This window comes from Hyla sarda, chromosome 5, assembly GCF_029499605.1.
Source record: "Hyla sarda isolate aHylSar1 chromosome 5, aHylSar1.hap1, whole genome shotgun sequence".
NCBI lineage: Eukaryota > Metazoa > Chordata > Amphibia > Anura > Hylidae > Hyla > Hyla sarda.
In genome coordinates this window covers 110,271,826-110,285,155 of record NC_079193.1, presented here as the reverse complement: position 1 = coordinate 110,285,155, position 13,330 = coordinate 110,271,826, and the positions used below count along the sequence as shown (strand labels likewise).

The window sequence follows — 13,330 nt, the reverse complement described above, 5'->3', positions numbered from 1 at the left end:
CAGGAAATTTCATCTTAGCCTCTCTCGTCAACAGGTTCAACATCCCGGTGACCAGTCTCGCCAGACCCCTCTACATCAATTGTGTAAACAATGAAAGATTGGACTGTACTATACGTTTCCGCACGGAGCCCCTTCTAATGTGCATCGGATCTCATCACGAGAGGATTGAACTGTTGGTCCTCCCCAATTGCACTTCTGAAATCCTTCTTGGACTTCCCTGGCTTCAACTCCATTCCCCAATCCTGGATTGGTCCACTGGGGAGATCAAGAGTTGGGGGCCCTCTTGTTCCAAGGACTGCTTAAAACCGGTTCCCAGTAAACCTTGCCGTGTCCCTGTGCTTCCTCATGTAACCGGTCTCCCTAAGGCCTATATGGACTTTGCGGACGTTTTTTGCAAAAAACAAGCTGAGACTCTACCTCCTCACAGGCCTTATGATTGTCCCATTGACCTCCTCCCGGGCACTACTCCACCCCGGGGCAGAATCTATCCTCTGTCCGTCCCAGAGACTCTTGCCATGTCTGAATACGTCCAAGAAAATTTAAAAAAGGGCTTTATCCGTAAATCCTCCTCTCCTGCCGGAGCCGGATTTTTCTTTGTGTCCAAAAAAGATGGCTCTCTACGTCCTTGCATTGACTACCGCGGTCTTAATAAAATCACGGTTAAGAACCGCTACCCCCTACCCCTCATCTCTGAACTCTTTGATCGTCTCCAAGGTGCCCATATTTTTACCAAACTGGACTTAAGAGGTGCTTATAATCTCATCCGCATCAGAGAGGGGGATGAATGGAAAACGGCATTTAACACCAGAGATGGACACTTTGAGTATCTGGTCATGCCCTTTGGTCTATGCAACGCCCCTGCCGTCTTCCAAGACTTTGTTAATGAAATTTTTCGTGATCTACTATACTCCTGTGTTGTTGTATATCTGGACGATATCCTGATTTTTTCTGCCAATCTTGAAGAACACCGCCAGCATGTCCGTATGGTTCTTCAGAGACTTCGTGATAATCAACTCTATGCCAAAATAGAGAAATGTCTGTTTGAATGCCAATCTCTTCCTTTTCTAGGATACTTGGTCTCTGGCCAGGGACTACAAATGGACCCAGATAAACTCTCTGCCGTCTTAGATTGGCCACGCCCCTCCGGACTCCGTGCCATCCAACGTTTTTTGGGGTTCGCCAATTATTACAGGCAATTTATTCCACATTTTTCTACCATTGTGGCTCCTATTGTGGCTTTAACAAAAAAAAATGCCGATCCCAAGTCTTGGCCTCCTCAAGCGGAAGACGCCTTTAAACGACTCAAGTCTGCCTTTTCTTCGGCTCCCGTGCTCTCCAGACCTGACCCATCTAAACCCTTCCTATTGGAGGTTGATGCCTCCTCAGTGGGAGCTGGAGCTGTCCTTCTACAAAAAAACTCTTCCGGGCATGCTGTTACTTGTGGTTTTTTTTCCAGGACCTTCTCTCCGGCGGAGAGGAACTACTCCATCGGGGATCGAGAGCTTCTAGCCATTAAATTAGCACTTGAGGAATGGAGGCATCTGCTGGAGGGATCAAGATTTCCAGTTATTATTTACACCGATCACAAGAACCTCTCCTACCTCCAGTCTGCCCAACGGCTGAATCCTCGTCAGGCCAGGTGGTCTCTGTTCTTTGCCCGATTTAATTTTGAAATTCACTTTCGGCCTGCTGATAAAAACATTAGGGCCGATGCTCTCTCTCGTTCCTCAGATGCCTCTGAAATTGAACTCTCTCCTCAACACATCATTCCTCCTGACTGCCTGATTTCCACTTCTCCAGCCTCCATCAGGCAAACTCCTCCAGGAAAGACCTTTGTTTCTCCACGCCAACGCCTTGGGATCCTCAAATGGGGTCACTCCTCCCATCTCGCAGGTCATGCGGGCATCAAGAAATCTGTGCAACTCATCTCTCGCTTCTATTGGTGGCCGACTCTAGAGACTGATGTGGTGGACTTTGTGCGAGCCTGCACTATCTGTGCCCGGGATAAGACTCCTCGCCAGAAGCCCGCTGGTTTTCTTCATCCTCTACCTGTCCCCGAACAGCCTTGGTCTCTGATTGGTATGGATTTTATTACTGACTTACCCCCATCCCATGGCAACACTGTTATTTGGGTGGTCGTTGATCGATTCTCCAAAATGGCACATTTCATCCCTCTTCCTGGTCTTCCTTCAGCGCCTCAGTTGGCTAAACAATTTTTTGTACACATTTTTCGTCTTCACGGGTTGCCTACACAGATCGTCTCGGATAGAGGCGTCCAATTTGTGTCTAAATTCTGGAGGGCTCTCTGTAAACAACTCAAGATTAAATTAAATTTTTCTTCTGCATACCATCCTCAATCCAATGGACAAGTAGAGAGAATTAACCAGATCTTGGGTGACTATTTACGACATTTTGTTTCCTCCCGCCAGGATGACTGGGCAGATCTTCTACCTTGGGCCGAATTCTCGTATAATTTCAGAATCTCTGAATCTTCCTCCAAATCTCCGTTTTTCGTGGTGTACGGCCGTCACCCTCTTCCCCCCCTCCCTACCCCCTTGCCCTCTGGTCTGCCCGCTGTGGATGAAATTTCTCGTGATCTTTCCACCATATGGAAAGAGACCCAAAATTCTCTCTTACAGGCTTCTTCTCGCATGAAGAGATTCGCAGATAAGAAAAGAAGAGCTCCTCCCATTTTTTCCCCTGGAGACAAGGTATGGCTCTCCGCTAAATATGTCCGTTTCCGTGTCCCGAGCTATAAGTTGGGACCACGCTATCTTGGTCCTTTTAAAGTTTTGTGTCAAATTAATCCTGTCTCTTACAAACTTCTTCTTCCTCCTTCTCTTCGTATCCCTAATGCCTTTCACGTCTCTCTTCTTAAACCTCTCATCCTCAACCGTTTTTCTCCTAAATCTGTTCCTCCCACTCCTGTTTCCGGCTCCTCGGACATCTTCTCTGTCAAAGAGATTTTGGCCTCTAAAAAGGTCAGGGGAAGAACTTTTTTTTTAGTGGATTGGGAGGGTTGTGGTCCAGAAGAGAGGTCCTGGGAACCTGAGGACAATATCCTGGACAAAAGTCTGATCCTCAGGTTCTCAGGCCCCAAGAAGAGGGGGAGACCCAAGGGGGGGGGTACTGTTACGCCGAGCGCTCCGGGTCCCCGCTCCTCCCCGGAGCGCTCGCTACACTTCCCTCACTGCAGCGCCCCGGTCGGTTCCACGGACCCGGGGCGCTGCGTTACCACCTCCGGCCGGGATGCGATTCGCGATGCGGGTAGCGCCCGCTCGCGATGCGCACCCCGGCTCCCGTACCTTACTCGCTCCCCGTCAGTTCTGTCCCGGCGCGCGCGGCCCCGCTCCCTAGGGCGCGCGCGCGCCGGGTCTTTGCGATTTAAAGGGCCACTGCACCGCTGATTGGTGCAGTGGTTCCAATTAGTGTTTACACCTGTGCACTTCCCTATATCACCTCACTTCCCCTTCACTCCCTCGCCGGATCTTGTTGCCCTAGTGCCAGTGAAAGCGTTCCTTGTGTGTTCCTTGCCTGTGATTCCAGACCTTCTGCCGTTGCCCCTGACTACGATCCTTGCTGCCTGCCCCGACCTTCTGCTACGTCCGACCTTGCTTCTGTCTACTCCCTTGTACCGCGCCTATCTTCAGCAGCCAGAGAGGTTGAGCCGTTGCTAGGGGATACGACCTGGTCACTACCGCCGCAGCAAGACCATCCCGCTTTGCGGCGGGCTCTGGTGAAAACCAGTAGTGACTTAGAACCGATCCTCTAGCACGGTCCACGCCAATCCCTCTCTGGCACAGAGGATCCACTACCTGCCAGCCGGCATCGTGACAGTATAAAGCCAGGAGGGCCTGTAATGTTAGAATTGTCAGTTAAAGGTTTCTAGAGCTTAGTATAAAGGTCCAGTTTATCAACTGATCAACACAGATTCAGGAACTCTGGTGATGCCAAAACTAAAAGTTACAGCATTTGTGGCCAGCATTTGGGTGTTTAAATAGCTCAGTTTGAGAGAACACAGGATGTCGGACTTCAGCATGAAAAGCCTGGCATCCCTGACCTCTGATTGGCTAACCAGCAGGTAGGCTTAGCAGCTGTAGGAAAGAGAGAGACGCTTATACAGTAGTAGACAGTGTAGGGCTACAAATGCCAAACTGATCTTATCAACCTTTAAAGTGCTGTAATGGGCAAAAAAATTGTGTAATTGTTTAATTAACTGGCTTAGAATACAAAGCTAGGGGTTGCCATGAAGGGACACCTTCAGATTGGGTTACTGGCTGTAGTTTAGTACCACAAGGATCTGTATGGGGCCCTGGTCTCTTTTATTATATGATATAATAACTTAAAAAAAAAAAAAAGTTGACATAAAATCTTAGTACAATTGAGTAAAATCTTAGAACTTGCAGATGACACTTAACAATGTACGTTTAACACAGAAAAGTAGATGGAAACATAAAAAAAAATATGTTTGAGTACCTGTCTCTTATCAGTTAAAACACAATCTAGGGCAACACATTCACTTTGGGTGCACATACACATTAAAGTTGAAGAAAGTAAACAATTTCAACCAAAACAATCGTTCGTTGGGTGAAATTTAACGACATTAAAACTATCATTTTGGCTTTCTTCAACTAGTCATCCAAGGGGAGTCTATGGTCCTACTAGTCACACAGTCACGGACTAAGCACAACTACTGATAAGCGATTGATATAACACTGATGATTTTTAAGGTGATCCGACTTTAGATTTACAGAGACTCCAGAGCATATTCAAATGTAAGATTTAGAAATTGTCTTCTCACAATTGCAATACACTACAGAGTTCTAGACTTTTTCTTGAAGCAGAATATGCTCAATTTGTCTAAAGCTTCATGAATTGGGTTGAATTTGTCTAAACCAGTTACAGTTTTCTGCCAGACCAATCTACAATACTGTAAACTTTGACTCTGGAGAGAGATTCTGACAGATGAAACATGGTTCATACAAGAACACGTCCTTTCTTACATTTTTTTTTATTGCCAACTGTTAAGTCAGGTAGAGTAGAAATAATGGTTTAGTGGTCTATTTATTATGTAGGCTGAGATTCTTTAGTTCAGGTGAAAGTCAGTAAATAGTTTGTCAGGGACCGACCGGGGGACAGGGAGAGTGAGCTCTAAACTGACTCTAAAATGTCTCTCTCTGCCTACTTGCCCATCCACCTTAAACTGTAGATTGACAACTGGGCGCCGGCCCCTCCCTGAGCTGAAGAGCAGGGGCCTAATAACACACACTAATAAATAGTTGGTCACAAACCAAAAACATAACAGGAACCTAGAACTCTAAAACAGATAACGTTCAGAGGACACAGATCAGAGAGTTAGTACAGAGGACACTATATCAGTGGACATGAACAGAGGACTCTTGCTTGTGAACAGAGGGCACTATAGATAAGCGGTCATGAACAGAACTCCTAAGATCTGAATAAAAAACTAATAAACATATAGGGGGGAATTTATCATTGTATATAGAGCTGTTTTGTATAGTTTTATGCGCAAAAATATGCGCAAGTGTTTTTTTACGTCTTTTTTTGTGTGCAAATTTTGATAGAAACCCCTTTAAGTTTATCATAGAGAATTTTCTACTGTAGAATCAATTTACTAACTGCGGGGGTTTTTTTGCGCCAAAAAATGCCAAATGGCATTTTCTTGCGCAAATATACACCCCCTCTGGATCAACTCAGTTGGGAATCAGTAGGGATATAGGTTGAACTTGATGGTCTTTTTTCAACCTCATGAACTATGTTACTATGTCTATTTTGGCACAGTAAGGGCTGCTACTCCCATCATGGGACAGACTCTGCCCATGATGGGAGTTGTAGTCCAGGGGCTGAGGTGCAGATCGCAGCAGGTCATTATCCAGAGACCCGCTGCAATCCGCATTTATTAACTGTAAAAGCCGACGGTACAAGCGCTACACTGCGCTGTCACTGTCTCTTGTATACACTGTCATAATTCATAATCCCCGCCGCCGGGATACAGGAGCTCTGATTGGTCAATAGTTATCCACCAATCAGAGCTCCCCTCTCCCGGCAGAGATTATGAATTATAAGAACTGTATATAGAAGGAGGTAAGAGCGACTACTTTGTACATTTGTATGCTGTCGTTCTGACAAGGAGGAATGCGCAGTGTAGCCGCATGTACCGCTGGCTTGTATACTTAATAAATGCGGATTGCAGCGGATCTCCGGAGAATGATCTGCTGCAATCTGTCCCTCTGCCCTTGGACTACTACTCCCATCATGGTACAGAGTCTTTCCTGTGATGGGAGTAATTGTAGTATCGCGGTGCTGCTGAGGGATGGCACTTGCACATCCCCTCGCTGTGGGACATTTAGAACTACAACTCCCATCATGGACAGACTCTGCCCATAATGGGAGTTGTAGTCCAGGGGCTGAGGTTCAGATCGCACCGGGTCATTCTCCAGAGACCCGCTACGATCTGCATTTATTAACTGTAAAAGTCGGCGGTACATGCGGCTACATCGCGCTGTCACCGGCTCCTGTATTCAGCTGTCATAATTCATAATCCCCACCGCTGGGAGAAGGGAGCTCTGATTGGTCAATAGCTATTCTCCAATCAGAGCTCCCGTCTCCTGGCGGGGATTATGAATTATGACAGCTGTATATAGAAGCCGGTGGCAGCGCGATGTAGCTGCATGTAACGGAGACAGCTCTAGCATTAGGCATCTAAGGCCATTGCCTAAGGCCTCGCACTGATGGGGGTCTCACTCTGGCCCTGACCGCCGCAAGTTTTACATCAACAGTGAGTACTGCTTCCCCTCTGCCACTTTAAGAAGAGTTGTTGCTGGGGCTGGTCGTGTGCCGTGCACATGATGTCTGTTACATCCCTGCCCGGCCCTTCCCCTGGCTACTCACCGAAGTCTCTGCCTCTCCTCCTCCTTTGAGCTGCTGCCATAAAGGGCTCTGCGTTTGCTGCCCGTTCTCCAGGTCATGTGAGGTCCGGTCCCTGTGCTGTGATGTCACTGTATATATTAACTCTGAACTGTGATGCCACTGTGCATATTAACCCTGTATTGTCACTCACAGTACAAGGTAAATATATACAGTGACATTAGGGTACAGGGTTAATATATACAGTGATGTCACAGTACAGGAATAATATGAACAGTGATATCACGGTACAGCATTAATATATACAGTGATGTCACGGGGCAGTTTAAGTATACACAGTGATGTCGCAGTATAGGGAGAACACACAGTGATGTTATAGTACAGAGATAATGCACACAGTGATGTCACAATACAGAGATAATACACAGTGATGTCACAGTACAGAGATAATACACAGTGATGTCACAGTACAGGCATAATACACAGTGATGTCACAGTACAGAGATAATACACAGTGATGTCACAGTACAGAGATAATACACAATGATGTCACAGTACAGGGATAATACACAGTGATGCCACAGTACAGGGATAATACACAGTGATGCCACAGTACAGGGATAATACACAGTGATGTCACAGTACAGGAATTATACACAGTGATGTCACAGTACAGGGATAATACACAATTATGTCACAGTACAGGGATAATACACAGTGATGTCACAGTACAGAGATAATACACAGTGATGTCACAGTACAGGGATAATACACAGTGATGTCACAGTACAGGGATAATACACACAATGATGTCACAGTACAGGGATAATACACACAGTGATGTCACAGTACAGGGATAATACACACAGTGATGTAACAGTCACAGTACAGGGATAATACACACAGTGATGTCACAGTACAGGGATAATACACAGTGATGTGTACATCTGGTATCTACCACTATATGTCAATGTATGTGGATATATTGGTCTTTCTATAGTAAATTTTATACAGTAACAATTGGAGTTAGTCACAATGGTAGTCGTGGTCATGATGTGGCAGTATCATTTGTTTCTTGCTGATAACACACACAACTAACAGTGAGCAGCTGTGCTTCATTTTGTCTGGAGGTGCTGACCATTTTTATTCTCTTGTATTGGTATTATCAGTAATATTGGTCTCAGTATACAGGATTTGGTCAGTAACAGTATGATGGTAATATGCAGGGTGATAATATTCCTACTTTTATACTGGTAATATTGGTGACTGTAGTCTCTGTGTACTAGACAGAATTTGCCATGGGGTCCATAGGACACTAGTTATGCCCCTGATCTTATATCTGCCCCGTCAACACTTGAGATTTGTGCTGCGGCGACAGCACAGCAATCTTAGATCACCATGGGGGAGATTTATCAAAAACTGTCTAGAGGAAAAGTTGTCCATAGCAACCAATGAGATTTCTTCTTTCATTTTTAACAAGGCCTCTGCAAATAAAATAAGTGATCTGATTGGTTGCTATAGCAACTGGGCAACTTTAACTTTGCACAGGTTTTCATAAATTTCCCCCCATGGGTCTTCAGAAAATGATGTGGGGCCTCATGTTTGAGTTTCGCAGTCTAGAGCTGCCTCTGCCGCAGGCTTTTTAATTTAAATGCGGATCGCAGCCGATCATTCTCTGGAGATCTGCTGCAATCCGCATTTATTAACTATATGTGTGGAGAAACTGTCCCCATCCCCCTGACGGAAGGTAGCGGGGATGGAGAGAGAGGGAGTGGGCTGTAAGCAGAAAACTGTGTCCCTATACGGAGGGTAACAGTTTTCTTCATTACACCGGCGGTACATGCGTCTCCACTGCGCTGTCGGCTTCTATATACACTGTCATAATTCATAATCCCCGCCGCCAGGAGACGGGAGCTTTGATTGGAGAATAGCTATTGACCAATCAGAGCTCCCCTCTCCCGGCGGCGGGGATTATGAATTATGACAGTGTATATAGAAGCCGGTGGCAGCACAGTGTAGCCGCATGTACCGCCGGCTTTTAAAGTTAATAAATGCGGATTGCAGTGGGTTTCGGCAGAATGACCTGATGCAATCTGCACCTCAGCCCCTGGACTACAACTCCCATCATGGGCAGAGTCTGTCCATGATGGGAGTAGTAGTTCTAAAAGTCCCGCAGCCGGGGGATGTGCAAGTGCCATCCCTCAGCAGCCTGCGGTACTACAACTACTCCCATCATAGGACAGACTCTGTCCCAAGATAGCGACTCTGTCCCAAGATAGGAATAGTAGTCCAAGGGCACATTCACATTATGAGTTTTGCATAATGGGAACAGACCCTTTCTGGTAGTGTGTTCCCAAACAGGGAGACTCCAGCTGTTGCTTAACTACAGCCCCCCATGATGGGAGTTATAGTTTAGCAACAATTGGAGGCTCCCTGTTTAGGAACACACTGCATTATGTGCGCTCTTCCCAGGGGAGAGCGCAAAAAATGTGCTAACCCATATTTCTTGTTTTTCTATTTTTCTCATTTCAGATACGTGAATGCAGAGGACTACGTCAGATTCGGTGTACTGCGACGATGACCAGCATTTTTTTTTATTTCAATAAAATGGTTAACGAGGGCTGTGGGGGGGGGGGGATTTTTTGTTTTTTTTTATAAATTTTTTTTTTCAATGTGTCCGTGTTTTTTATAACTGAATTTCCCGGGTTAGTAGTGGAAGCTGTCTTATAGAGGGAATCCATTACTAAGCCGTGGCTTAGCGATAGCCCCAAAATCTGCTAACGCTAACCTCCAATTATTACCCCGGTACCCACCCGGAGCATCAAAAACGGCATTCCTGGGCCTAGGTGGTAACAGGCTGGTGTTGAAGGCTGGGGAAGGCCAGAAACAATGGTCCTAACCCAACCTGGTAACGTCAGGCTGTTGCTGCTTGGTTGGTATCTGGCTGAGAATGAAAATAGGGGGAACCCTATGCGGTTTAAAAAAATAAATAAATAAATAAATAAAAAGTATGTGGTTCCCTAATTTTTTCAGTATCAGGCAGATACCAACCAAGCAGCAACAGACTGACATTACCAGGGTGGGCGACCTTTGTTACTGGTCCTCCCCAGCCTAAATAACACCAGCCTGTTACCGCCTAGGCCCAGGAACTACATTTTTGATGCTCCGGGCCTGTTGGTACCAGCTCTTCCTGGAACCCCTGTGGCGGTGGCTACCGGTGTAATAATTGGGGGTTAGCGCTAGCTGTTTTGGGGGCTAACGCTAAGCCCTGGCTTGGTAATGGATTCTGTCTACTAGACGCCTTCCACTACTAACCCTGAAAATTCAATTATAAAAAACACAACACATTGAAAAACATTTTTTTAATTTAAAATAAAAACACTCCCCCACAGCCCTCGTTAACCCTTTTATTGACATTTAAAAAAAAAACGCTGTTCATCGTCGCAATCCACCAAATCTGACATAGTCCTCCGCATTCACGTATCTAAATTTTGAAGAAAAAAAATAAAGATAAAAATGCAAGAAAAACTGACAAAACGCAGGAAAAAGCTGGAACTGGCATTTTTGCTGATGGACAAAAAACCTCAATGGAATCCTGGTCTCAAAGCAATAGAACAAAATCCCTATTTCCACTTTTCCTGTGAGGTAGAGAAGGAGTGTACAGTAGAGCGAGGGGGGGGGGGCGATTCTATATTTGCACAAGATTTATCAATGGAGTGCACAGCCTTAGTAAATTCTGAGCAAGAGTGTACAATAGAAAAGCAGTGTAAAGTGGTAGAACTGTGTCTACAATAGACACATAATGATAAATTCCCCCCATAGAGTTTTAACACCAGACAGGAAGACAGATAAGTCTGAACATACTCCAGAACAAAACAGGAATAAGCTTTATCCCCTAGAAAAACCTCCGGTAGACACAGGAATAACAATGCCCTCTAAGTCCCCATGGACAGGAAAATGGGATCTATCGCTAATCAGGAATAATCTCAATCCCTCTGAACACCTCCAGTAGACACGGAGTCTCCATGGACAAGTAACAGGGATGCCAAGTTACAACTCAGAAAAACGGATACAACTGGATATAATTATAGAACACTGTTCACACTGAACATTAGACAGGATAAATCGCAATCCCTTAAAACACCACCAGTAGACAAGGAGTCCCCATGGAACGGTAACAGGGATTCAACATAGGACACTGTTCACACTGGACACACAAACTGGACACTCCACTAACAAAGTAGCCATTAATAATAAAACCAAATCGACTACTGGCCAGGGGCACACTCACCAGTGTGGACCGGATGCTGGCCCAGTAGGAAAACAGAAATATAAAACAAAACTTCATAAGAATGCTATTAACTATTCTCTGACCAGCGAACTTAAAACTGTTCACACACAGGCAAACCAATAGCTGTGTGTGAACAAAGGTCAATAAAGACATGACACAGTTATTCAGATGTAATGCAAAACCATATAGTTGCCTGCTAGGACTGTAAGACAACAAACTACACCATTTTTAACAGGCATGTATGAATCTCATGTTTTGATGTGCTCCTAATTTTGGCCATGTAGTGTTATAAAAATATTTTGGAACATAAAGAATGCCAAACAAATAATGTCATGTGTTTAGTTTATGTTGAGGCACAGAAACATATCGAATTGATTGACATGCAATAAGAAAGTTCCTGCTTAGGTTGTACATTTGTTTTTGGAATAAAGTTGCCACTTTTTTTAACTGCCTTCAGGTGCATGCACACCACGTTTTTGCAATACAGTGCCGGTATCAGTTTTTTGATGAAAAACGGATTCCTCAAAACCTGACTAAACTGCATCAAAACGTGTGTACAAATGTTTAACCCATATACGGTTGAAAACCGTATGCAGTATGAAAAATTATGTCCGGTTGCATCCGTTTTTTTAAGAAAAAAAACGCATACGTTTTTAACTTTTCACTCTATTTTGAATAAAGTTTCACTTGTTTGATTGAAATTCCAAGAAATAAAACCTGAAAAGTCAAAAACTGTTGAAAACCGGATGGAACTGTACACACATAAAGTTCTGTACGGTTCCCATTGACTCCCATGTTAAAAAAAAAACGTATACGGTTTAATACAGTTTTTCACCCGGACCAAAAAATGTGATAGACTACGGTTTTGGGTAAGGGTAAAAAAACGGACAAAACTGTATACTATGCAAAACGGACTAAACCGGATCATGAGTTTGACATGCGGTTTACAATGTTAAGTCAATGCATACGATTTTCTATACAGTTCCATATGGTTTTTAACTTGAAACCATATACGGGAACTGTATAGCAAAAACATGGTGTGCATGCACCCTTCGTTAGTTCTGTAATGCTTTTGTGTGAATTTCCACTTTGTTAGATTTTTACTTAAAATGTTCATATTCTTTTTAGGTCATGGCTGAGGTAGAGGGGCAGCAGAAGAATCTGGTACATGCCATTGAATCCCTTTCAGGCTCCGGCCCTCTCTCTGCCTTGGATCAGGATTTACTCCTGCTGAAAGCTACCTCAGCTGCCACCCTCAGCTGCCTTGGAGAATGCCTCCACTTACTACAGCAGAGTGTTTATCAAGCTGGGCAGAACAGCAAGCCTGTAATGTCAGGTGGGAGTCACATATATGTAGCTATTTAAGAATGTAAAACATATATATAAAATGATATGTAGGGATTTACTATAGTCACAAGTAATCAGTTATCATCTGCCTCTGGGATCAATTCTCCTGCAGCAGAAGGGTAGCATTACAAAGTTTCTGGCTGCTACATAGCTATTCTCTATTCTGGCTGCTAGAGTATGTGCTGATTAGAGATGGGCGAATCGAAGCTGGCGAAGTTGAATTTGTTCTGATGTTCATGAAAAATTTGACTCTGAACGAATCTAAATTTCCTTGCACTTCATGGTAACGAATCGCTTCATTCATTAAATTTTGTGCGGGCCGGGGGCTAAAATGGCGACTATACTGAATCACATGACTGCATGCAGCCTAACAGCAGCCAGCCAGCCCTATGATGTCACAGCCCTATATATTCTGCAGCCATTGCCGAAGATGGGCATTTAATTCTGGCTAGAGAGAGAGCAGACACTGTGTGGTCACTAATCAGCTTTATTGACAATGCAGATCAGCACAGGGGAAATCCACTGACCTCAAGCCTGCATCACTGCAGGCAGGCTGGAGAGAGAGCAGACACTGTGTGGTCACTAATTAGCGTTACTGATAATACAGATCAGCACAGGGGAAATCCATTGACCTCAAGCCCGCATCACTGCAAGCAGGGAGAGTTTAGAAGTCATTTCATATTCTGCCAGTTGAGATAATCACAGGAAGCACTCCCCATTCAAAGAATACTGCCACATCCAGACTCTAGTAGTACCTGCAGGTAAGGAAAAATCACAGCGGGTGTCACTCCTGACACCCGCTGC

General features: G+C 44.7%; 1 protein-coding gene across 3 annotated transcripts in view; it reads left to right on the top strand.

The window, feature by feature from the left end:
- Positions 1-13,330, top strand: part of OSBPL10 (oxysterol binding protein like 10) — an 857,577-nt gene that overhangs the window by 521,561 nt on the left and 322,686 nt on the right. For 2 of the 3 annotated variants that reach the window (XM_056520089.1, XM_056520088.1), the window contains one exon: positions 12,308-12,515. The exons of the other annotated variant lie outside the window; for it this stretch is intronic. In XM_056520089.1, coding sequence (XP_056376064.1) covers positions 12,308-12,515 — 208 coding nt within the window. The remainder of the gene's footprint in view (positions 1-12,307; positions 12,516-13,330) is intronic. 3 annotated transcript variants of the gene reach the window in all.